Consider the following 22,126-nt stretch of genomic DNA (forward strand, 5'->3'; position numbering starts at 1 on the left):
TCTGTGGTCAGAGGAGCCTGGCAGGTTACAGTCTATGGGGCCACAAAAAGTTGGACATGACTAAGTGAGACAGGTAGGTGAGGCTAAGGATGGAGGCATTGATCAAATCACATTACCTGGCTCCTCACCCAGGCCAGGGGGGCACTAATTCCTACAGCCCCTGTGCCAAGGGAGCCCCTGCGGGCACTAATGAGAACTCCCTCTGAGACAGCCAGGGCACAACGTTACCCAGCAGGAGGCAGAAATAAAGTTCCTTCGGTCCCTGGTCTCTGGTCCCTGACTCCCCCTAGGGGGTGATTCTTGAAACCGGCGCTTCTTTCCCTCCACGTGGTTACCCCCCTTGGAGATGATCCCAGACAGGTCCACCCTGGTCTCCCCGCTTAGAACGGGGGCTCATATCCTTGAGACCCTCAGCACTGAGCAACGAGGGGTTCTCAGCTCTGCTGAGTCCTGAAAGACCCCCTCACAAAGAACAGCTATGCCAGCAAGCTCCCCCTTCACCAGGCAAGAGACTGCTCAGGACTCCTGGGGTGGGTTGGGCAGAGTCTGTGATTGGCGCACCAGGCTTTGAAGATTCACATCTTTATTAAAGGCTAGGACAGTGGCGAGAGAGCTGAACAGTCCTTTGCTATAACACCTGTGATCAACTCCATCTGAAGGGAGAAAGCCTTTGGGCCTGGGCTTGGAGCTGGAAATCAGCAGGCTCAGTCTTGGGGTGGGGCTGGGGGGAAGATGTGGTGAGAAGGAGACCAAGTCCTGCCCTCCTGCTGCCAAGACGGTCATCACAGATAGGCTGAGGCTCCGGCCCCCTCCTCCCCTCACCCAAGCCACCGGTTTTACTGAGCTTCAGAGCCAGTGCCTACTTTTAAGTCGGAATCTGATTTTAAATGCATCAGAGTTCGCTGTTAGAGCCAGCACTCTCACATGGCAACAAGTTCCTACGTGATCCCTCTGTGGGTCTTCAGGGTCCCCAATGGATGGGGAGGGGGGTGTGGGCACACAGCCTTCACCCATGTGAAAGCTGAGGTCATGGGGATGTCCCCAGGATCAGGGTGTCAAGGAAGAGGGATGGCAGAGGGGAAGGGGCAGTGGTTCCGCTGGTCAGACAAGACCACCTGCCTGTGTGCCGCACAAGTTTGGGGGCCTTAGTTAGCTTAGGGTTGGGGCCATGGGCTCAAGAATGAAAACCTCCTTGACCACTGCCCCAGAGGCCTGCTGTTCATTCCTAAACCCCCAGAATGGCGGGGCTGGATGGGAGCTCTGGGACTGGGCAGGCTAACCAGCCCATTTTACAGGTGGGTACATGGGGGCTCAGGAAGGGGCCCTTTCCTGGATTCCACTCAGTGCACACAGTTAGGGCCAGGACTTTCTCTGCTGCTCCACACTGCTTCTCCTGGGAAGGCAGTCTATCAAAGCAATGGTGCAGAAACTTGGCGGGCCTCAGAATCATCTGGAGAACTTGTTAAAGCAGCCTGCTGGGCCCCACCCCAGAGACTCCTATGCTGCAGGTCCCTGGACTCCACTGAGATCAGTGCTGGGTTGGAGGTCACACCTCGGGAGGGCTTGGGGCAGGTGGGGGGCAGTGCAGAGAGCAAGAAGGGCCCAGTGTGGCCAGGAGGAGGGAAGCAGGCTTGGAAGGTCATGTCTGGAAGCAGGGAGCAGCGGGCCCCATCTCCGCTGAGAGGAGGCCCTCTGGGGGTCAAAGTGCTCCAGAGCGGACGTGAACTGGGCTGGCCTCCGGGCAGTCAAAGGCTAGAAGAACCCAAACCCCTCAGGGAAGGGTTGGTTTGAAAGGCACTTTGGTACCCGTGGGGCCCCTGGTGCTGTAGGCAGTGTCCGTGGGCGCTCTCAGCAGGCCCCCTGGGGCCATGCCAGGGCTCAGGGGGGAGCAGTAAGGACCCCTCTGGAAGCTGGAGTCGGTTGGCTGGGGCAATATGGGGGCTGCTTCGAGAGCCCAGCGGCCAGGCCTTCTTCACCAGGGACCCTTCCCTGCCCTGGTTCTGGCTCCTGGAGAAGGAGGCCCGTGGGGGTCTTTGGGCTAACTCATGGTGCTCCCAGGGCCACCCAGGGATCTGGTGGCCCCCGGCGGGTGGTAGCTTGGCCTCAGAACCTTCTCTGTGGAATTTTTAGAGAAGTGGAATTTGGTCCCGGAGAAGGAGAACTGATTCTGGACCAAATGACAAGGGAGATAACTGGGGACCAGGACCTGGGAATGCTGCGGTGGGAGGGGGCAGGCTCAGGGACCCCCTCTCTCTCTGTCCCCAGAGCGTCTGAGCCAGTCAGCCCCTCCACTCAGGTCTGCTGCGTAGCCCTTTCTGCCAAGCTGTGGCCAGCCGGAGGGGCAGCGACGTCTCCTGCCCCTGCCGAGGCCGGCGCCCCCAGCAGGCCTTCGAAGTAGGTGCCCAGAGACTGCAGGTCGATCGCAGGCTGAGCAGGGGATGACGCAGGGGTCTGGAGGCTCAGGAAGCGGTTGTACTTCTTCAGGCCGCCCCGCGGATCATGGTGGTGTGCGGTCAGCAGCTCTATGAAGGTGACCTTGTGGAGGGCCAGCAAGCGGGCCTCGGCCCGGGGCAGGACGGCCGCCCGCACCAGGGGCTGCAGGGATGAGAAGCACTGCAGGCTGCCGAAGGGGTGGATGTGCGGGGCCAGCTGGGGGCCGGGGGACACCTCGAGCAGGCGGCACAGGTCACGCATGGTCAGCACGGCCGCTAGGGCACTGCGTTCGCTCATGTTTCTCGCCAGGTAGGTCTTGGCCAGGCTCTTGAGTTTGAAGCTGCTGGCCCCGGGCACGCACTCCCGGATGAGGGGCAGGGTGTCCAGGAAGCCTGAGATGGCCTTCTGGAACTCCCCCAGCATGTTCATCTGCTCCAGGGCCTGGAAGAAGTTGGGGAGACTGGGCCCCCACAGCTTATGGCAGGCCAGGATGGGCTGGCGCATGCTCGCCAAGAAGTACAGGAAGTGCTGCAGTCCCACCTCCAGGGAGACGGCCTTGGAGCACACGTTGAGCACCTCGGGCTGGATGTATGCGCGGAAGTGGCTTTCCTGGTTCACGGCTGCCAGCTGGCTAATCTTCTGGGCTGGGCAGGAGAGAAGGGCAGCGTGAGGTCCCAAGGGCATGGTGGGGGGCACCGACCCCACCATCCAGAAACCCCACCTTGGGGCCTGATGGCAGGAATCAAGCATCAGCCTCAAACGCAGCTCTGACCCTGGCTCTGATAGGGATGGGGGTCAGAAGGGGAGGTGGGATCACCCTCCAAACCCCCTTCCTCCCCTGCTGGGAGTCCCGCTCCCCCCTGCCCTGCCACCTTCCGGAGTTCACCAAACCCTTTCACTCCGGGTCCCTCCTGTCTTCTGCCAGCCTCCACCCACCTGCCCTAGGGACCACTCACTGCTTCAGCCTAGCCCTCCACTCCCTTTCCCCCCCGACTGCCAACCCCATCAGTCGCGTAGCTGAGGCCCCCAGCCGTCAGAGCGCTGGGTCAGACAGCACACCTGCCTGACCCGCTCCATTCAGAGCATGGCCCCGAATCTTCCAGTGAGGTCTGCAAACGGCTTCCCTGTCCTACAAAATACCCGCTGCTGTGTCCGCCTGGGCTGGCCCTACGCTGAGCCCAGGCAATTGGATGGGACCCGGCCTCCCGCAGGGCCAGGGTTAGCACCGCGGAGTTGAGGGAGAAGGGGTCACATCTCTCTGTGACCTTGGCTCTGTTGGCCTCCCCTCGCAGCAACCATGGAACAAATGGGCTCTGCACTCAGCCTAGGGCTGTGTTTGGATTGCTGGTGTCACCTCGGCAACTTTAACGTTGTGTTTCTATTTAGAAGTGTGTTCCCAAGGCCCCCTAGTGGAAGCACCAGTCATGGGGGACTCATGGAGGTGCTTGCCTCATGCCTTCAGGCCCTGATCAAAGCAGACGTCCTTATTCAGAGAACCAAGTTCAAACACCTGAGGGGCCCCGGGGAGCTGTGGTGCTCTGCCCACTCTCTGGCTGCAACCACTGGCCACAGCTCAGGGTTCTCCCGGGCTCACAGATGGCTCTGCATGCACTTATCCTGGGGACTTAGGGACTGAGCTAGAAAGGGGTGGGGGGTGGCCACCAGAGAACCCACTTTCATTGTCAATCTTGAGGTCAAAGAAAACCAGGGGCTTGTCTTCCACCGGGGAGTTGGAGAGGCTGTCGTCCAGGACTCCAAGGGAGCTGGGGCCCTCCAGCTGGAGGTCACTGGACTCGCTGCTGTTGTCGTCCAGCTCTCGGGAGTCCTGCAATACACAAGAAGCCAACAGGTCAGGGGGCTGTGGGGGCCCAGAGGGGGCAGTGGCCATGCGAGTCGGTTCCCCGTGAACAGGCGTGCATGCTTTTGTGTGCGTGAGCATGGGGCGGGGTGCGGATGAGAGCACATGGGTATGGCAGGGGGGGTCTGTGTGCGCCTCAGGGAGGGTCTGTTACTGGGAAAGGGAGGGGGTGTTTCAAGCGAGTGCCTGAATGGATGTGAATGTGCATGGGCATGTGTGAGGGTCATGCGTGTGAGGACACGTGTCAGTGTGTGAGTAGGATGGGATCACGGGGGCAAGTGTGAGTGAGTGTGAAAAAGTGTGGGAATGAATGCAAATATTGTGTGTGTGTGTGTATGGGGGTGTGGTTTTGTGGGCCTGTGTTGACACAGGTGTGTGTGAAAGTGTGATACTGTGTGGCTGAGTGTGCATATGGGTGAGCAGGGCTGGGTGTGGAGGCTCAGGGAAGGTGTCGGGGCGGAGGTGGGCAGGGCCCAATGTGTCTGCTCCTTGTTTCAACTCCTTGCGCCGACTCAGAACAAACATCGTGAACTGGGGGGCGGCGGGGGAAGGAGTCCCATCTCGAACCTCAGGTGTTCCTCTGGAAGGGGCAAGATGCCTAGCTTTTCTTGTCCCCCAAGTGAGCTGAGGTCCCGGAACCCTGCACGAAGGAGGAGGGAGGGCTGCCCGACCTCCGGAACGCCACCTCTAGGGGACACACAGCGTCTGGCTGTGAGAACAGTGGAGAAGTAGGCTCAGAACCGGGGAGCTCTCTGTCATCTGGCGTCCAGGACACAGCTGCTTAGGTAAGCTGAAGGCTCGGTTCCGCCAGGCTGGGCACCCGAGGCTCTGTTCTCTCCAGCACCAAGGTGTGGACACTGTTGAAAGGCCCTGGGGATGGGAGGGCCTCTAGCTGTAAGCGTTTAAACCCCCGGGGCTGGGGCGAAGGAGGGAGGTAAAGCCTTTCATAATGTAGAATTAATTGCTTATCATCTGCCCACCGGGCAAAGCTCAGCTTTGGCGGCCTGCTCAGAACTTCCTGTGTCACCTGTGGATGTTAACCAGACACCAGGAGGAAGGGACGTGGCCATTGTCACAGGGCCCGCTGGGGGCGCTGCAGGGTCAGAGTCCAGAGCAGGCCCCAGCCTTCCCCTCTGACAGACTGCCCCTGGTGGCTGATGGAGTTGGCCTCACCCGAGGCCATCCAAGGCCTCTCTGAACTCTGACCTCTGGCTATCGTCCCTGGCCTGGGCAGAACTAGCCTACTGTCTTCAGCCCTTCCACCCTCCAGGTGAAACCTCTGTTTTACTGAAACTTCAGCCAAGTGCAAAGTCTTTGCTAACCACAATTAAAATGTGCTGGAATTTTCCTGTGAGTGCCTGATTTCTGCTTTATTTGCATTTCATAGCCCTCTCCCAGGCTCACCAACTTCCTCCTAGGCACTGATAGACACTCATTGAGTCCATCTAGACCTGGTTTGGCTTACAGCAGCCTGTGAGTTTTCTGGGACTTTATACCCGAGGCCCTACTTTGACAAAACATAGGCCTTGTGGATCAGTATCCTCGAGTTGGCCGTGCAGCCAAAGCTGGCTTGGCAAGTCTTTCTGTCCTGCTATCAGGGCTCCCTGGCCTCCCTGGAGGGAGCCTTCTCCAAGAGTCTTCTTTGAAGTTGCTAGAGTGACGACAGGAGACACCACCTTCCTCCCCGTGGGAGAATCTAGTTGTTTCCTCCCTCCAACCTTCCAGTGCCTGTCCTGATCACAAGGCAGTGGTGCTCTCACACAGGGGCTGGTGAAAACAGCTGGACTCCCGTTGCTGTGGCCTCCCCTGAGCTGCAGGTGAAGTGCTGTCCCCGTGCCGTCCCCACTTGGCCGAGTCATCTCTGCCACCCACCAACATGGCCTTCCCCTATTCCTTCTTCTCTTTGCTCCAAACTGCCGAAGCCCTCGCAGTGGCCCTGAGTGCTTCCGTCTGTCTTCTGGCGCTGTCTCTTCAGGCTGGAAAGCCAGCGTCTTCTCTTCAGATAGTCCTTTCCAAGACTTGATCTCCCTGGAGAGCAGCATCTTTGAGCCAGCTCCCCCATCTTTATACCAGGGTCACTTATGATAGTCACGAGAACCTCACTTTTCAAGAGCCTCCCATGGCCCTGAGGTCATTCTCTCTTTTATAGTCATGGAAATATCCTTTGTCTTGAACTTACCGAAGACCCTGTCGTCCCCCTTAATAAAAGAACACCCCTTTCCATCGAGTTGTCAAGGGAGGGAAGGCTGAATCTTCCAGCCCTGACTCCCCTTCCACCCAGATTTCTCTTGCCCTTGGGTAACGACCATGAAGTATGGCTATTCCACCGGGCTGGTCTCACAGGAATGCCTTCCACTGAACTCCAGCTAGCACTACAAGCAGTTCCCCATTCCTGCCTTAAATCCCAGCAGTACAGCTAGGAAATACTGACATTCAAAAAAGACTTTCCTAAAGACCCAGGGTTAACAGAATCAGCACATAGAGGCTCCGATGCTGGATATCTTTCTGTCCCTCTTCCATGCCCCCCACTGCCTGCCACTCCTCAACCTCATTCCACAATCAGGATTAAGGGGGTGGGGGGTGGAGCATAGGGGGAGAGTAGCGGAGACCTGAACCCAAGAATCCAGGAGAGGGCCTTTTGTTGGAAAAAGCTTGAGATTTGCTTGGAAGGGAAAGGAATGGCAGCAGAAAGAACCAGAGTGGGGAAGCGATCAGAGCCCACATATGAGGACTGGAAAGTGAAAAGTGAGAAAAGGCTTTGAGGGACCAATGAGTAGGAGATGATGGTGGTGAGCCTGAAGGGATGAAGGATTTAAGGAGTGCTGTTGTGAGTTATGAATTGTATTCTCTGTAATAGTCTTTGAAAGATGACTATATACTAGATAGTTGGTTAATGGACTGTGTTTCTTTGACTGCAAAACTGAGCCATGTGGGATCCGGGATATTTCTCAGGATACACAGGCAATCAGGATACATGCGCAACTGGGTTCACGAGCTCAATTTCACTTATCTCCATCACAGTCAACTTAGCAGATCAATTGCATCTCAACACAACAGGTGTAATGGCCATATTGAGGTGCTCCTAGGAAGCCACTAGGCTGACACCTTATCACCTTCCAAAAAAACCTTATAGGAGGTTTATCTGGAAAGACCCAGCATCTCCCCTTTCCAAACTGGATCATATCCCAGCATGTATACGTCACCTCTATTCAAGGCTGATACGTACACAAATGAACAGCGTTTCTTTGACACAGATATGCAATCGAATCCCTCAAGAGGAGAAGGGAGCGACAGAGGATGAGATGGTTGAATGGCATCACCGACTCAATGGACATGAGTTTGAGCAAGCTCTGGGAGACAGCAAAGGACGGGGAAGCCTGGTATGCTGCAGTCCATGGGGTCACAGCACAGAGTCAGATATGACTTAGTGACTGAACACAACAACCTTGATTGTGCACAAGCAGTTTTAAAAAATCTTGACGTCCAGGCTGCACCCAGACCAATTCAGTTAGATTCTCTGGGGGTGGGACTCAGGAATCTGTCCTTGGTAAAACCCCCAAGTGATAGCAGTACATAGCCAGGATTGGGAACAACTGTCGTAATTACTGATTCATTTCATGTATGGGCATCAGCAAATCAGACAGGAGCCAAGCTCTTTGCTATTCAACATCCTCACCTGAAGCATCTAGTATCGATATTAATGCTAATTGAGAGAGTCCTCGGCTCCTGAGGAACTTTCTCAGCACTTGAGCTCAAGCAACAGTTGGGATCAGATTGGCCAGACACATGCATGCCCGTATTTTGCAGACAGAAAACCCTAGCTCTTGCAAAGCCTGAAGGCCCCAGAGATATCGCACATGTTATCTGTTAACCCAGATGATCCCATTAGCCAGCCTGTGGTCCCTATGGCTCTCTGTCTCCTGCTCTGGCCCCTCTGCAGGCTCCAGGGGCCACAGCTCCCATCTTCTCAGCCGAGCACCTGTTTCTTTATCTGGTGTGCACACTCACTAGCATCACGGTCCCTCCCCTGGATCAGTTGCTCCCCACAGGCCTCCCTTCCACTGCCCGTCACCATGCACTTCTTCCGGAGGTTGCCCCCTCGGCAAGGCCACCTCCTGCTTCCACTTGGTCCTGCTGCTACCGGGCACTGGGGCATCTTCTGTTGCAAGAGTGGGTGAGGACATCTATCTTTTTCTCCTTTGGCTCTGTTGACACAGGGCCCGCAGCAGAGGTGTGGCTGACCCACCTCATTTTTAAGCATAGTCCTCACCCCAGGTCTCCAGCATCAGGCCTGGGACTCCCCCTCCACCCCAAGATTACAGCCCCACTGCCTCTCCCAGCAGGTGTGAGGTCTCTGGCAGAACACCTGTGCTTCTCGAGCAGCCTCTCCCCAGCCCCGCCCACCACACCAGGTCAGTGCCAGAGCCCCCACATGTCTGGATTCCAGCCATTGACACAGCTGCAGCACAAGTTGGGGGCTTGCATGCCCTGGTACACTTGGAAAACGCAGTATCTTAGCAGGCCACTATTCTACAACTCAGCAGGTGACAGAAGAGACATGAGTTCAACCTCTGGGTGAGGAAGAGCCCCTGGAGAAGGAAATGGCAAGCCCCTCCAGTATTCTTGGCTGGAGAATCCCATGGACAGAGGAGCCTGGCGAGCTACAGTCCATGGGGTCACAAAGAGCTGGACATGACTGAAGCCACTAAGCAGGCATTCCAAAGCTCTCATACAGGGGCAGGATGGATAAAGTCCATAGGGAGGGTAGGACCTGGGAGCTGGGAGCATCCTGCAGACATCGCCCTGCCCCCTCCTGCTAAGGAACTCTGGGAGCACCATGGGTCTGGAAGGGAGCACGGAAGGTGGATGAGAGATGCACCTACTGAGAAGGATCTAATTTGTTTGCTTTCTAAATTTTTTTTTTTCCAGTAAGTTTCAGACTCCTGTAATGGTTAATTTTAAAAGCGTGTCTGAAGAACGCCTACACGAAAGCCGTATCCCTCTGGTTCCTCTTGCCTCCAGACATGAGCAGCTGCTTCTAATCATTTAATTCTTTGTAACCTGAAATGCACTTCTCCTTCCTGAGTTGATCAACCTCAGATAGCACCTAGTGGCTCCTTGCTGGTAAGTCACTTCAGTCATGTCCGACTCTGTGAGACCCCCAGAGACGGCAGCCCACCAGGCTCCGCCGCCCCTGGGATTCTCCAGGCAAGAACACTGGAGTGGGTTGCCATTTCCTTCTCCAATGCATGAAAGTGAAGTCGCTCAGTCGTGTCCGACTCTTAGCGACTCCATGGACTGCAGCCAACCAGGCCCCTCTGTCCATGGGGTTTTCCAGGCAAGAGTACTGGCTCCTTGCTACTGACAGCTAAGTGCTAGTCTGACCCCACCCCCAACCCCACCCCACCAAAATATTTCTGGTTTCAGTAGTTCTACCTGACTCTCATGAAGTCTGGCCAGATTAACAGCATTCAAATCCTTCTCTTGCTCTTTCTTTCCCAGGCTTCTACTTCCATCCAGGGTTAACCTTGTTTTAATGTTATCAAGATTACGGGATAGAAAGAAGTAACCAGCTTTCTGAGGAATTTAGAACATGGAAAGACTCACAAAGTGATTGGCTCTGAGGAATAGTAAAAAGGGTGGGGGGAGTCCTGGGCAGCTCTGGGGGTCCCAGCTTTTGCAACTAGGCAGATGTGTGCAACTTACAGAGAGGACAAGAGGCAAGGTGAATTTGAGGTTTCTGTGGGGCATCTGAGTGGAGATACTGGGCGGCTACTGGCTTTATTGTTCTGGCGGGCAGGAGCCCATAGGCAGCCGTGTGCATGGTTGAGATCATGGGGAGAGTGTACAGATTCTAGAAGGAGATGAGATCCAAGAACCTAAAGCTGAAAGAACAACATTTAAAAGAACGAAGAGACCTGAAGCGGAGGTGAGGAGGACCAGCCAGAGCCGCAGGAGGAAACCTCTTGAACCCAAGGGAAGCAGAGTCTTGGGGCGTTAGGACTGAAGGTGACCACTGGACTCAGAGGCACCATCTGGAGATGGTGACAGGGCTCACAGGCATGGTGGGAAAGGGCAGGGAACTGGGGCAAGGAAGGAGCGCTGAGGGGATTAAGTTTGAAGCTTGTAAATGGTATGTGTGGGGGCAATGAATGCAATGGTAGGACTTTCTCCAGGGTGCTTAGTTACAGCCCACAGGAAGTGTTTGAAGATGCAAATGAGGATGGGGAGATGGAGGGAGGTTCCCAAAGGGCAGGAGGGCAGGGCCAGGAAGAGCAGTGAGTCCTGGGGGGGGGGGGGGGGGGGGGGGTTGGGGGGGGGTGGCCACCCTCACTATCCTAACAGAAGGGATGGGGAGGGATGTGATGGGGTCAGGTCAATCAGTCATCAGAAAGCAAGATGTGGGCCGCTGCCATGCCACCTGTCCTATGGTCCTCCTAGGGCAGAAGGTGCAGCCACCGGCCAAGAGCAAGGGTGGGGAAGAGGGACCAGAGCTAGGGAAGTAGGGGTGCAGCGAGGCGCCCTGAAGAGCAGGGGGCGGGGCATGCCTAGGCAGGAGGCCAAGGAGCCCAGGAGACAAATCATCTGTAGCTTTCCTCCCCTCAACTTTTCTCCAACAGAAGTTGGCCTCCAGGTGGCAGTGCAGAGCAGGGGACACGACTGCCTCCTTCCAGGGCTGTGTTTCGAGGGCCGGCTACCAGGAGCGGGGCGGTGGGGAGACAGGGCACCAAGATCCTGGTGGAGGACTGGCTGAAACGGTGGACCTTGCTAGCTGGTGGGCGGGAGGTAATGGCAGAAGGAACTGGGAGGGAGAGAGCCCTTGTCCTGGAAATAACTGATGGGGAGCTCAAGGAAAAGGAGGCTATGGTCAGTCTGGGCCAGTCTAGAGAAGGAAAGTTCTCAGTGATGCAGTGGTCTGGGGGGAGGAGGCAAGAGGCGTGGGGCTGGCAGCTACTGGGGAATGGGGCAAAGATCCTTGAAACGTCAAGGAGAGGCTAGGCTGGTGGATGTTGGAGTCACCCAGGAAGAAAGCGGGACCTGGGTGGGGAGAGGAAACCTAGGAGGCAGTCTTCCTACATGGTGTGGAGCAGAAGGATGTCTGAGATGAGCTGGGGAAAGTGGGGTTCATCTGGAGAGCCCAAACCTCAAGGGCATGGAGGATGCTGCCAGATAGTAGAACCGAAACAGTCCAGGAGGCACAGAGGGCCTGGACCCCACGTCCCACCTCTGAGGCTCACACAGGGAATGGAGGCAAGAGGGTCACAGCAACCCCACAGGTGAACCGAGTGTCTGTGCAGAGGAGCCAAAGACCGCCAGCCGGGAGGAGGTAGGCCCAGCAGGGAATCTGATGGTCATGGAAGAAGGGTTTGCAAGGGTAATCGTTCAATGAGTGTTTATTGAGCAGCCACACCTGCCAGGGCCTGGGAGCCACGCAGTCCCTGCCCTCATGGGCTTACATCCTGGCAGAGGCCCAGTGGGAAGGCTTGGGGTGGGAGAATGGGGCAGTGGGAGTTGCAAAGGGTGCGAGAAGCTTCATCTTGGGCAAAGAGACCTGAGGATGTGCGGAACCAGAATATCCTGGCTGGGGAGGCCTTAAGCCTCTTTGTTCAGAGGTCCATGGAGCCATTCATTCCCTGCTTCATTCTGTGACAAGACGTACGGGATGCCAACCTGCCAATCTCCAGGGCTGCAGAGGAGGGAGGTACCTGGGGCTCTCAGAGGCTTGTCTGCGGGGTGTCTGTGCTGGTGGGTGGCCTCTCCAGAGGGTGGGGTGGTAGGAATGCACTTGGAGAGGCCTCCATGGGGACCTGGGCTGGGGGATTCTCCATGGGGGCCCTGCCAGAATCTCCAGAGGAGACCTCTGCTCCAGGAATTTGGGATGCTCTGCCTCCCCCCATTACTCTCCTGTAAAAGGTGTTACGCTGGGAGGTCCCAGGGGAGTGAGGAAGGGGAAAGATGTTGAGCCACTGGGACACAGCGGGGAAGGCGTCAAGGGGTCGTGTAGCCAGTCGCAACAGGCGGGGTTGGCCACCGGCCCTTTGGGGGCAGGCGGGATCCTCCTGGGGATTGGCAGGTTGGCTGGGAGGCCCAGTGGTGGCCAGGGTGGTGGCTTGACCCGTGGGGGAAAGCCAAGCCCACGTGTGGGCACCATACGTTTTGAGGGGCAGGTGAAAGGTGCTGCGAGGGCGCAGGGCTCTTTGCACCCCGCGTGACAGGAAGCTGATCCCACGGTGGACGGCGGCTTGCTCCTGGTGACCGGCAGGCTGGCTGGGACTCTCAGCGTCGGGGACGGCGGCTTGCTGGGCGGGATGGTGGGGAGGCCAAGCCGGGGGGCGGCATGTGCCACGGGACAGACGAGAGGCCCAGAGGGGGTGGGACGCTCCGCGAGCTCTCGGCGGGGGGTGGACGGACGAGGAAGGAGGCAGGACGGCGGTCTCAGTGGGCTCCGCACGCTTTCCAACACAGAACCTCAGACTGAGGGCTGGCAGGGGCCTCAGGGGCCACCCAGTCCAGCCTTCCACTCTAATTCCGATCCCTTTCGCCCCTGGGCAGGCGACAGCCCGGCCTCTATGACCCTCTATGAACAAACATCCGGGGACAGGAGGGTCACAACCCATGCAGCCACTTGTCCCACTGTGGGATGGCTTTAAAGAAAGTTCTGCTTATGTGGAGTCACAACGTGCTAGTCTGGGCCCTGCATGGTGCTGCCCTGCACCCTCACACCCCCACGTGGCCCTGCATCGCTGCCATTAACCGGGGGAACGGGTGCGGGTCCACCCTCCTCACTGAGACTTAGGAGGCAGAAAATGCATAAGGAAGCTGCAGACACAGGCACTGGCTAGTCCAGAAAAGACACAGGGCTCTGAAGGGAAGCCCTGTCCAGCTCTTCAGAAAGAGTACATGTGATTACTGATGGCTCCTGCCCTGGTACAACGGGAGGGCCAGGGTGATCCAGGCCACAGCTGGCAATTGGAGACTATCCTCTGGACAGCTCGGGACTCACTGCCTCGCTGATAAATCCCCCGGGCGCAAGGTGAGTCTGAGAGTCACCTGCTGGGGGCTATGCCCCTGGGGACCTGGAATGGGGGGAGGAAGTGTCCTGGGCCAGACTTCTGAACCACTCACCGGGTTTTCAGGATCTGAGTCTTCTGAGCTGCTGATCACCACGACGCGCTCCTCTGAAATGGAGCAAGGGAGATGGGGTTAGGCCCCGGCAGGGCTGCTCGTGAACGGAGCCCGGGGTGTTCTTCTGCGGGAATCCTTGCAGGCCAGTGGGCTGGGCGGGTGACATGTGCCCTGCAAGGGGGCTGTCAACATTCAGCATGTCGGCCAGTGTGGATTTGCCTGTTTAGTCCCTCAGTTAGGTCTGACTCTATGCAACCCTGTGGATGTAGCCCGCCAGGCCTCTCTGCCAGTGGAATTCTCCAGGCAAGAATACTGGAGTGGGTTGCTGTGCCTTCCTTCAGGGGACCCCCAATGCAGGGATCGAAGCCACCTCTCTGATGTCTGTCTGTGTTGGCAGGCGGGTTCTTTACCACTGGGCCACCTGGGAAGCCAGGATCTGCCTATACGGAGGGGTTACTCAAGGTGGCTTTCCATCACTGCCTGCTATGCCTTGTCTGTGAAGACTTAATTCAGCTGCTGGCCCTGGAACGATTCAGAACTGACTACCCGTGGAGGGGGAGTGACAAGCACCACCTGGTTTGGAACCTTGGGCCATCCTAAAGCAGCACACTGGTTGTTCCAATTCTCAGCTCCGTGAGCCGAGATGTTTGAGTTAAAAGATATTTTAGGTTTACAAAACCTTCTGATTACCAATAGCATTTGTGAGCAAGGATTCTCCGTTGGGGCTGAGCGTGCGGCCAGGGTCAGGGTTCAGTGTGACCAGGGACAGGGGTCAGTGTGGGACCTAGAATGAAAACAAAGCTGGACACTGGGTAAGACAGCTCCAGGAAGAACTGTCTTGAACATTCCAGAATTCTGTGGGTTGACCTCCACTCACATGAAAGGACTCCTTCTCTGGCAGTGGCCATAAAAGATACACTGAACAAGCGAGATACTTTAGGTGGATGGCCTACTTAAAATTTGGGAACCGATGGGTGTGAACTTTACCAAGTCTTCTCTGAGCATGTGCTAGACACCCACCAGCAAACATTGTTTGGGGAGACCCAGCCTGTGCAGAGGCATGGTCTGGGTTCGAAAAGAGTGTGTCAGGGGAAGGAGCTAAGGAAATGTGTTCCCCAGCCCATCATGCTCCCTACACGGGCATCCCAGCAAAGCATGGGCTAAACCATCCACTCTCGCGCCAGCGCCCCCAACCCAGACAAACCCTGGACTTGCCCTTCCCCGTTTGGTGGCAGCTGAGGGCAAGACACACAGGGAATGCTGCTGGCCTTGGGCTTCCTGGGAAGGGCATCGGGATGCAGAGGAGGGGTCCCACCCAGCCCCGGGAAGACAGGATGCAGGCCTCAGCCTGTGCCGCCCACCCCCACTCCCTACCTGTCTCTGCAGGGTCGCTGGTTTGATGGTTGCTGTCAGGCAGCGAGAGCTCATCTCTTATGATGGGGCTCTTGGGGCTGGGGGGCCCATCCAGGTGGGGTGGCGAGACTGCCCTGGAGGTGCTGGGCCTGGGCTGCTCAGGGGAGCTCCGAGCCAACCTAGACTCTTCCCCCTCCTCAGACTCCATCTTGATGACCTTCCGGGGGCACTCGGTCTGGCAGGCCTTCCTCTTCTGCGGGGTGGCCGTGTTGGTGACCTCCTGTGCAGTGGGGTGTCACAGGGCGGGGTCAGGAGCCTCCAGGGCACCAGGGCAGTGGGCAGAGACCCAGACCTGAGTGGTAGGACTCTGTTCCCCACCCCATGCCTTTTGCTCCTGCTCTCCCCTTTGCTATCTGCCATGCAGATCACACCTCTCTACACAGAGGCCCTCCCAGGTCAGCAGGCACACTGGCCCTGCTGGTGACCACTGACCACCCATCTCTGCTGGCTTCTGAGTGCCCTGGGAGGGGCTCCTGCTTGGAGGGGAGCTTCCTGACACGGCCACTAAGAGCTGGGAGGGCGCAGAGTAAGTGCCTGTTGAGGTCTGGGTTCTCACTTCCATTCCACCTCTTACCACCGAGTGGGATCTGGGGCCTGGGAAGGGGAGGCGAGGGCTGGGGAACATCTTACTTCTCTGCGGGAGGGGTCTTGGATGGAGAAGGCGTACACTGGCACAGGGTGTGCCCCTGGCACCGGCTGTACCACGGCCAGTCCCGCGGCTTGCTCCTGGTCCCTCTGCACTTCCTCTGGCTGCAAAGTTGGGAAACAGAAGTAGTCAGAAATGACCAGGCAGGGGACTTCCCTGGTGGTCCAGTGGCTAAGTCCCTGCACTCCCAATGCAGGGGGCTCAGGTTTGATCCCTGGTCAGGGAACTAGATCTCACACGCTGAAACTAAAGAGCGCCTGTGCCTCAACTAAGATCCAGTGTAGCCAAATAAATAAATATTAAAGAAAGAAAGAAAGAAAATGACCAGGCGGTAGGACCAGCCAGGTCCCCTGGCTTGGGGTCAGCTCAGTCTCCAAGGCCTCACCCAGACATAAGAGCTGGCTCCTGGTCCAATACTGAGAGCCTAATGGGGACCGGGAGTCTTCCTTGCAGCCTCCATGACTTCACCCCCTGGCAACCCTGAGTTGCTGGCACCCCAGGGACCACGTCAATGCCTGTGCATCCTAATGGTGCCAGAAGATGACCTCAGGGATCACACTACCCAACAATTCAAGGCTTGCTTGACAAGTAGGCCCAGCCTAGACAACTCTGGGGCTTCCCCAGTGGCTCAGACAGTAAAGAATCCACTTGTAATGTGGGAGACCTGGGGTTCAGTCCTTGGGTTGGGAAGATCCCCTGGAAGAGGGCATAGCAACCCACTCCAGTATTCTTGCCTGGAGAATCCTCATGGACAGAGGAGCCTGGTGGGCTACAGTCCATGGCGTTGCAGAGTCAGACATGACTCAGCGACAAAGCACAGACCAGCACAAACAACTCTAGGGACAAAGTGGTGCTGGTGGTCCCTACTAATGGTAGTAGCTCCTCTCTAGCTTCAAATTCATAATAGGGAGGGATCATTCCATGGAGCTGACATTGCCCCCTGCCCCATCACCTGTTCACAATAGCCTAAAGGTGGAAGCAGCCCAAATGTCAATGGATGAAGAGATAAAATGTAGGGTAGCCATTCAGGAGAATGCTATTCAGCCATAGAAAGGAATGACGTTCTGACCACACAAGGTGGATGAACCTTGAACACATCATGCTAAGTGGACAGCTAGCCACAGAAGAATGCATACTCTATGATTCCATTTATACGAAGTAGCCAGAAGTACCAACTGCACAACGACAGCAGACTGGGGGTCGCCAAGGGTTGGGGGAGGGAAGTGAGGAGTGATTGCTCCATGGATATGGGCTTTCCTTTTGGGGAAATGAAAGTACAGGAACTATCGTCTGGGACAGTTATACTAGACTGTGAGCACACTAAATGTCACTGGATGGTACACTTTAAAATAGTTAAAATGGTGAATTTTCTCATGTGAATTTTAGAATGAAATTACAGTTTAAAAAAAAAGGAGGTGGTGCTATATTATATATTATTATATTTTATATATATATATGTATTATATTATTGCCCATCTACAGAGAAGGAAACCAAGGCACAGGGAGGTGAAGTGATTTCCTAAGGTCATATACCTAATAAGGGCCTGGACCCGGGGCTTGAAACTAGTGTTATTTTTAATTTTTTAAAACTTTATTTTTGGCTGCATTGGATCTTCATTGCTTTGTGCGGGCTTTCTCTAGTTGCGGGAAGAGGGGGTTACTCTCCAGTTGTGGGGTGAGGGCTTCTCTTTTGTGGAGCACAGGCTCTAGGCGCATGGGCTTAGCTGCTCTGCGGCATGTGGAATCTTCCTGAACCAGGGATTGAACCCACGTCCCCTGCACCGGTAGGCAGATTCTTATCCACTGCGCCACCAGGGAAGTCCAAATCCAGTGCTTCTGAAATGCGAGTTCCCTTTCTAAAGCGCCTGAGTACGCTCCCTTTTCTTCACTCACTGTCTCCTTTATGTCCCTCTGCACCATCTTTCCCTGTCGTGGGAAACTCAAGAGTAAGCTGGAGCTTTTGCTGAAACGGTGTTTGTGATGTGGCGAGCATCCCTCTGCAATGAGAGGCCCAGATTCTGGCGCTCAGTCCAGGGGCCCCGGCCTGCCCCTCCTGCCTCCAATCCTGACCCCTTGGCACCTCACACTCCCTATGCACTCAGCAGACGAGGGTCCATCCGGAGCCCGAGGTCCATCCACACAGTGGGAGGGGGCTCTTGGCTCAGCTGAGCTGCGTCAGAAAACCCAGGCACTGGGCTGTAAGAGGGTGAGGTCAGGAATGTGCCTTCCTCATAGGGACAGGCTCTGTCCGCTCCCGTGTGGCGGGGCACATGGTCAGGCCCACCTCCACAGGGTGAACGGGAGGGCTGACCTGGCCAAGCCTGGGCAGGGGAAGGCAGGGAAGCCCGGCAGGACAGGCCGTGTGCTGGGGACCAAGACCCTGAGGCGGGGCTCTTCTTGATGTCAAGTGCATTCATGTCAAATGTGGGTTCCCAAATCATGGACTATCATGGACTGATTTCCTCCCCTCCTTCCCGGGTTTCTTTTTCTCAACATCTTCACAAAAAGAGAGGAGAGCTGTCTCTCTGAATCAGAGAGTGGACCTGTTTGGGGGGCGGGTTGTGTGGGAGGAGAGGATAATCTGGCAGGTCATTTTCTCCCAGGCCTCTTGGAAAAATATATAATCTCCAGGGTACTCTCGGTGCCAGTGTGTTTTACAAATTACAGTTGTGACCCATGAGTGGGTCACGGAAGCAAAGCCATGACTAGCATTTTTTGTATTACATAGAATACTACAGAACAGAAAAATCTTTAAGAGTACATACCACATTTATAAGTGTAATTTATTGCACAAAACTTCTGTTTTAGCTATAGGTATGTGCATGTGTATACACCAGTAGGTTAGATGTAAAATATATCTTTCACAGTGGGTGGTGGTCAAAAACTTTAAACCACTCCACAGTCTTTAAGATGGCCACAACTTAAAAAAAAAGTGTGAATGAGAATGTGGAGAACTGGAACCGCTGTGGACTATTGGTGCACCAGTACAGTGCAGCCACTAAGGAAAATTTTATGGTGATTCCTCAAAAATTAAAAACAGAATTACTATATGAATCAGCAATTCTACTCCAGGCAAATTTATGTTATATGTATTTGATCACCATTAAAAATGAAAGAGTGGGGAGTTTACTGGTGGTCCAGTGGTTAAGAATCTGCCTTCTAATGCAGGGGACCTGGGTTCGATCTCTGGTTCAGAAAGAGTCCACATGCTGAGGGGCGACTAAGGTCGTGTGCCACAACTACTGAGCTTGCGTTCTAAGAGCCTGCAACAAGAGAAGCCACACAATGAGAAGTGTGCACACTGCAACTAGAGAGTAGCCCCAACTTGTGGCAACTAGAAAAAGCTCAAGTGAGCGATGAAGACCCAGTGCAGCCAAAAAATAAATAAATTTTTTTAAAAAATGAAGAGTTGGAAAGGTCTTGGTCTGCTCGTCTGTATGTGTCTCTGAAAACTGCTGGCATGCAACAGAACCTCTTTCCATGTGGGCTGTGAACTCTCCAAAGACAGAGCTGGGCTCCTCTCAGCCTCTGCCCATCCTTCCTGACACCCCCTACCTATGTTAATGAAGCAGGGACACACACGAGGGCTCAGTAAAGAAAAAAAATCATCATGACTGATTCATAGTTATTTTACAGTTTTAAAACAATTTATTTTTTCCATTAAAGTATTGTGACATCATTACAGAAAGAACCAAGGGAGACAGAGGAAGGACAATGTCCGAGGTGCCGTCCTACCCAAGCGCTCCTAGTTAATTACACCAGTTGGTATTTATCATCCTCTCCACCTAGGCACGGGGTGGGGATGAAACTAAACCAGTGGTTTCAAGAGGGACGCGTGTTGGTGCTGGAAGCCCAGTTCCTGCCTCCTAAGGCAGGAACGTGGGTCAGAGCGGTACTTCTCTCCTGGCACAGTCAGACCACGCCTGCCTCCCTCAAGCAGCCGCACATGTCCTTTGCACTCATGGTGTATGACCCACTTCCATTCCCCAGCTTCATCCACCCCCACCCCCAAGCCTATTACCAAAGTGAAAGCAAGAGAGTCTGCACAGAGCATTCTTCTGATGCTCCAAGTTCAACCTGCTTAGTAGCTGGCAGCAACAGGGCACAAGACAAGGCCCAGAAAAACACCTAGACCGTCTTCACACAAGACAACAACACAGGCTCTCTTGCTGTTCATTAACTAACGACTGGCACCTGGAAGCCAGTGCAGTCTATGGCCCTGGGGCACTTGTCACCACCACTCATAATTTCTTTGAAGACATTTTTTCATTCTAGCATTGTCTATCATATCAAAATAACCTAAAAGCCAAGGAACTGGCTAAACAAATCACACTACACCTATTTTAGCAGAGACCACTATGCAGATATAAAAAGGCATCAGGCAGCTCCCTGCCTACTGATGAGATAAGAATTCCCCAACAGGATTGTGCCCTAGGCATGATATATATGTGGCACTGTGCTACCTTTGTCCAAAAAAAAAAAAAAAAAAGCAAATATATAGTCATATTTGCTTGTAACTACATAAAGAAATTCTGGAAGGATATAAGCCACCAGGGAAGCCCAGGAAATTAATAAAGATAGATATATAGGTAGGCCTTCGCTGGTGGCTCAGTGGTAAAGAATCAGCCTCTCAATGCAAGAGATGCAGGCTTGATCCCTGGGTTGGGAAGATTCCCTGGAGAAGGAAATGACAACCCACTCTAGTATTCTTGCCTGGGAAATCTCATGGACAGAGGAGCCTGGCAGGCTACAGTTTATGGGGTTGCAAGAGTCGGACACAACTCAGTGACTAAACAACAACAATATGGGTGTAAACACTGGTCAGATGGGGGACAATGTGGGAGGGAGACATTATCACTTTCTATGCTTTTATTACAATTTCTGACCATGTGATTGTATTACTTGTCCTAAATATCCAGAATTAAATGTCCTTTTAAAATTTTATATGTGTGTATATGGGAATGCAGTACCCAAGACAGTTGGGAACTGGCTTCAAGTCCTGCCCTTAGCATTAGCATGCTGTGTGGCCTTGGGTTAAGTCACACCCTCTCTTGGGGTCTTAGCTTCATTCTCTACACAAGAGCAGGTCAGACTCCAAGATTTCTCCTAACTCTAAAGCTCTCAGGTCCTAAGTTCTGCCTCCTATGGGAAGCCTCTTCTAATTGCCTCAACCTACAACAATCTCTGTCTCCTACGAGAGAGATTAGCCACGGCAAAGCTGGCAAGGCTGACTGCCCTCACCAGAAGACCTGCTTTCCATGGACGACCAGTCAATCCTGGGCCCAGCTCCTTGACAGGCACACACACCTGGATGACCAGGATGGGGAGCAGACCAGGTGCCTGATCCGGGGAGGAACTGAAAAAGCTTATCCTGGGAGAGAGGAGAAATGCATACATGTAGCCAAGAGGACAGGTTAACAGGATGCCACTGCATTTGCACCCACGGATGCGCCCTAAGAGCACTGCAGAGATGGGAGTGGCTCAAGCCTCAAGAACGAGCAAGCTTCCTGTCCCTGGAGATATGTGCATGACGGCTGGACAGTCGCAGGTCAGCAGTGCTGCAGAGGGAATGACCACATGAGAAGGAGTGCGGGCGCTTTCCAACCCTGAATACTATGGCTCTTAGGACTGTGATGGCCCTGAAATCACATCGATGGAACCCAGGCTGCTGCGATCACTGTCTGACTCCTGGCCTCATTCTCCATTCCTCTCCAGAACCATATGTGGGGGAAGGGCCACATATGTGGAGTGGGGCACACAGAAGGGAGGGACATCTGCCAGGTCTATCAAGGGCCTGCCTGCCAGGGACCACTCCTTTATCTCCTGTCCACCCCTGGGCCTAATGCCTCCTGGACACATCAAGACCTACTATGGCACTTAGGAGCCCAGAGCCAGCCAGCCCTTTCTCCACCCCCTCCCACTGAAGGCTCAGTCCAGGCCCTTGCTGTCATTCTCTCGGGTGCTCTCTCTCCTCTGTTGCCTGCAGACATAGGGGCAGCCTGCAGACATAGGGGCAACCTGCAGACATAGGGGCAGTTTCCTTCCCGATGGAGGGGAACTCCCAACCCGCCCGGCCTGCAGGATGGACCACCTCCCCTTCAAACCTCAAGTCCATCTCACCGGGTCAGTGCTACAAGTGTCTCTGGGAGTGCTGGCAGCTTCTGGGCTGGCTCTCCTGGATAGAGCTGCATCTGGAGAACACAAAGAAAGTCATGGGCAAGTCAGAGACGTTCCTGGTGAGGCATCCTGTCTGAGGACAGTGACAAAGGAAACATCCCTGTTGCTTTTCCTGGAGACCCATTTTCCAGGGCCTCTGGCAGCTCCATGGAGTGGCTGTAGTTGGGAAGAAAGCTCCCTGATTGCAGTGGGCATGAACTCACCTAGAAGAGAGAGGCGTGGCATGGGAGAGTGCTTGCCTTTGGCTCCAGACCCCAAGCACAGCTCTCTCTCCAACTTGGGGCCGCCACCAAGGCAAAGCACAGACAATCCTTAACAGCGTTACTGCTCACTGATTTCTCTGCACAGTGAGAGCTCCATGACACTCTTCTGACTTGTGGCCTGTGTTTATTAAATCTAAATCTCTCATGCTGGAAGATAAAATAACTCCTTTTTCTGCCACCACCGAGGCAAGCTGTTTAAACTCTATGGAG

General features: G+C 54.8%; 1 protein-coding gene across 5 annotated transcripts in view; it reads right to left on the bottom strand.

Annotated features, from left to right (window-relative positions):
• Positions 1 to 566: 566 nt before the first annotated feature.
• The window catches only part of PML (PML nuclear body scaffold), a 52,808-nt gene continuing 31,248 nt past the window's right edge, over positions 567 to 22,126 (bottom strand). The window contains exons 4-9 of one of the 5 annotated variants that reach the window (XM_061159019.1): positions 21,597 to 21,667; positions 15,461 to 15,580; positions 14,792 to 15,050; positions 13,418 to 13,470; positions 4,108 to 4,258; positions 567 to 3,077 (exon numbers count right to left, since the gene is read on the bottom strand). In XM_061159019.1, coding sequence (XP_061015002.1) covers positions 2,293 to 3,077; positions 4,108 to 4,258; positions 13,418 to 13,470; positions 14,792 to 15,050; positions 15,461 to 15,580; positions 21,597 to 21,667 — 1,439 coding nt within the window. In that variant the 3' untranslated portion in view covers positions 567 to 2,292. Of the gene's footprint in view, positions 3,078 to 4,107; positions 4,259 to 11,667; positions 12,870 to 13,417; positions 13,471 to 14,791; positions 15,051 to 15,460; positions 15,581 to 19,101; positions 21,035 to 21,596; positions 21,668 to 22,126 lie in introns of those variants that run through there. The other 4 variants (XM_061159021.1, XM_061159020.1, XM_061159022.1 and 1 more) reach the window with 4 other exon arrangements.

Source organism: Dama dama, chromosome 13, assembly GCF_033118175.1.
Source record: "Dama dama isolate Ldn47 chromosome 13, ASM3311817v1, whole genome shotgun sequence".
Taxonomy (NCBI): Eukaryota; Metazoa; Chordata; class Mammalia; order Artiodactyla; family Cervidae; genus Dama; species Dama dama.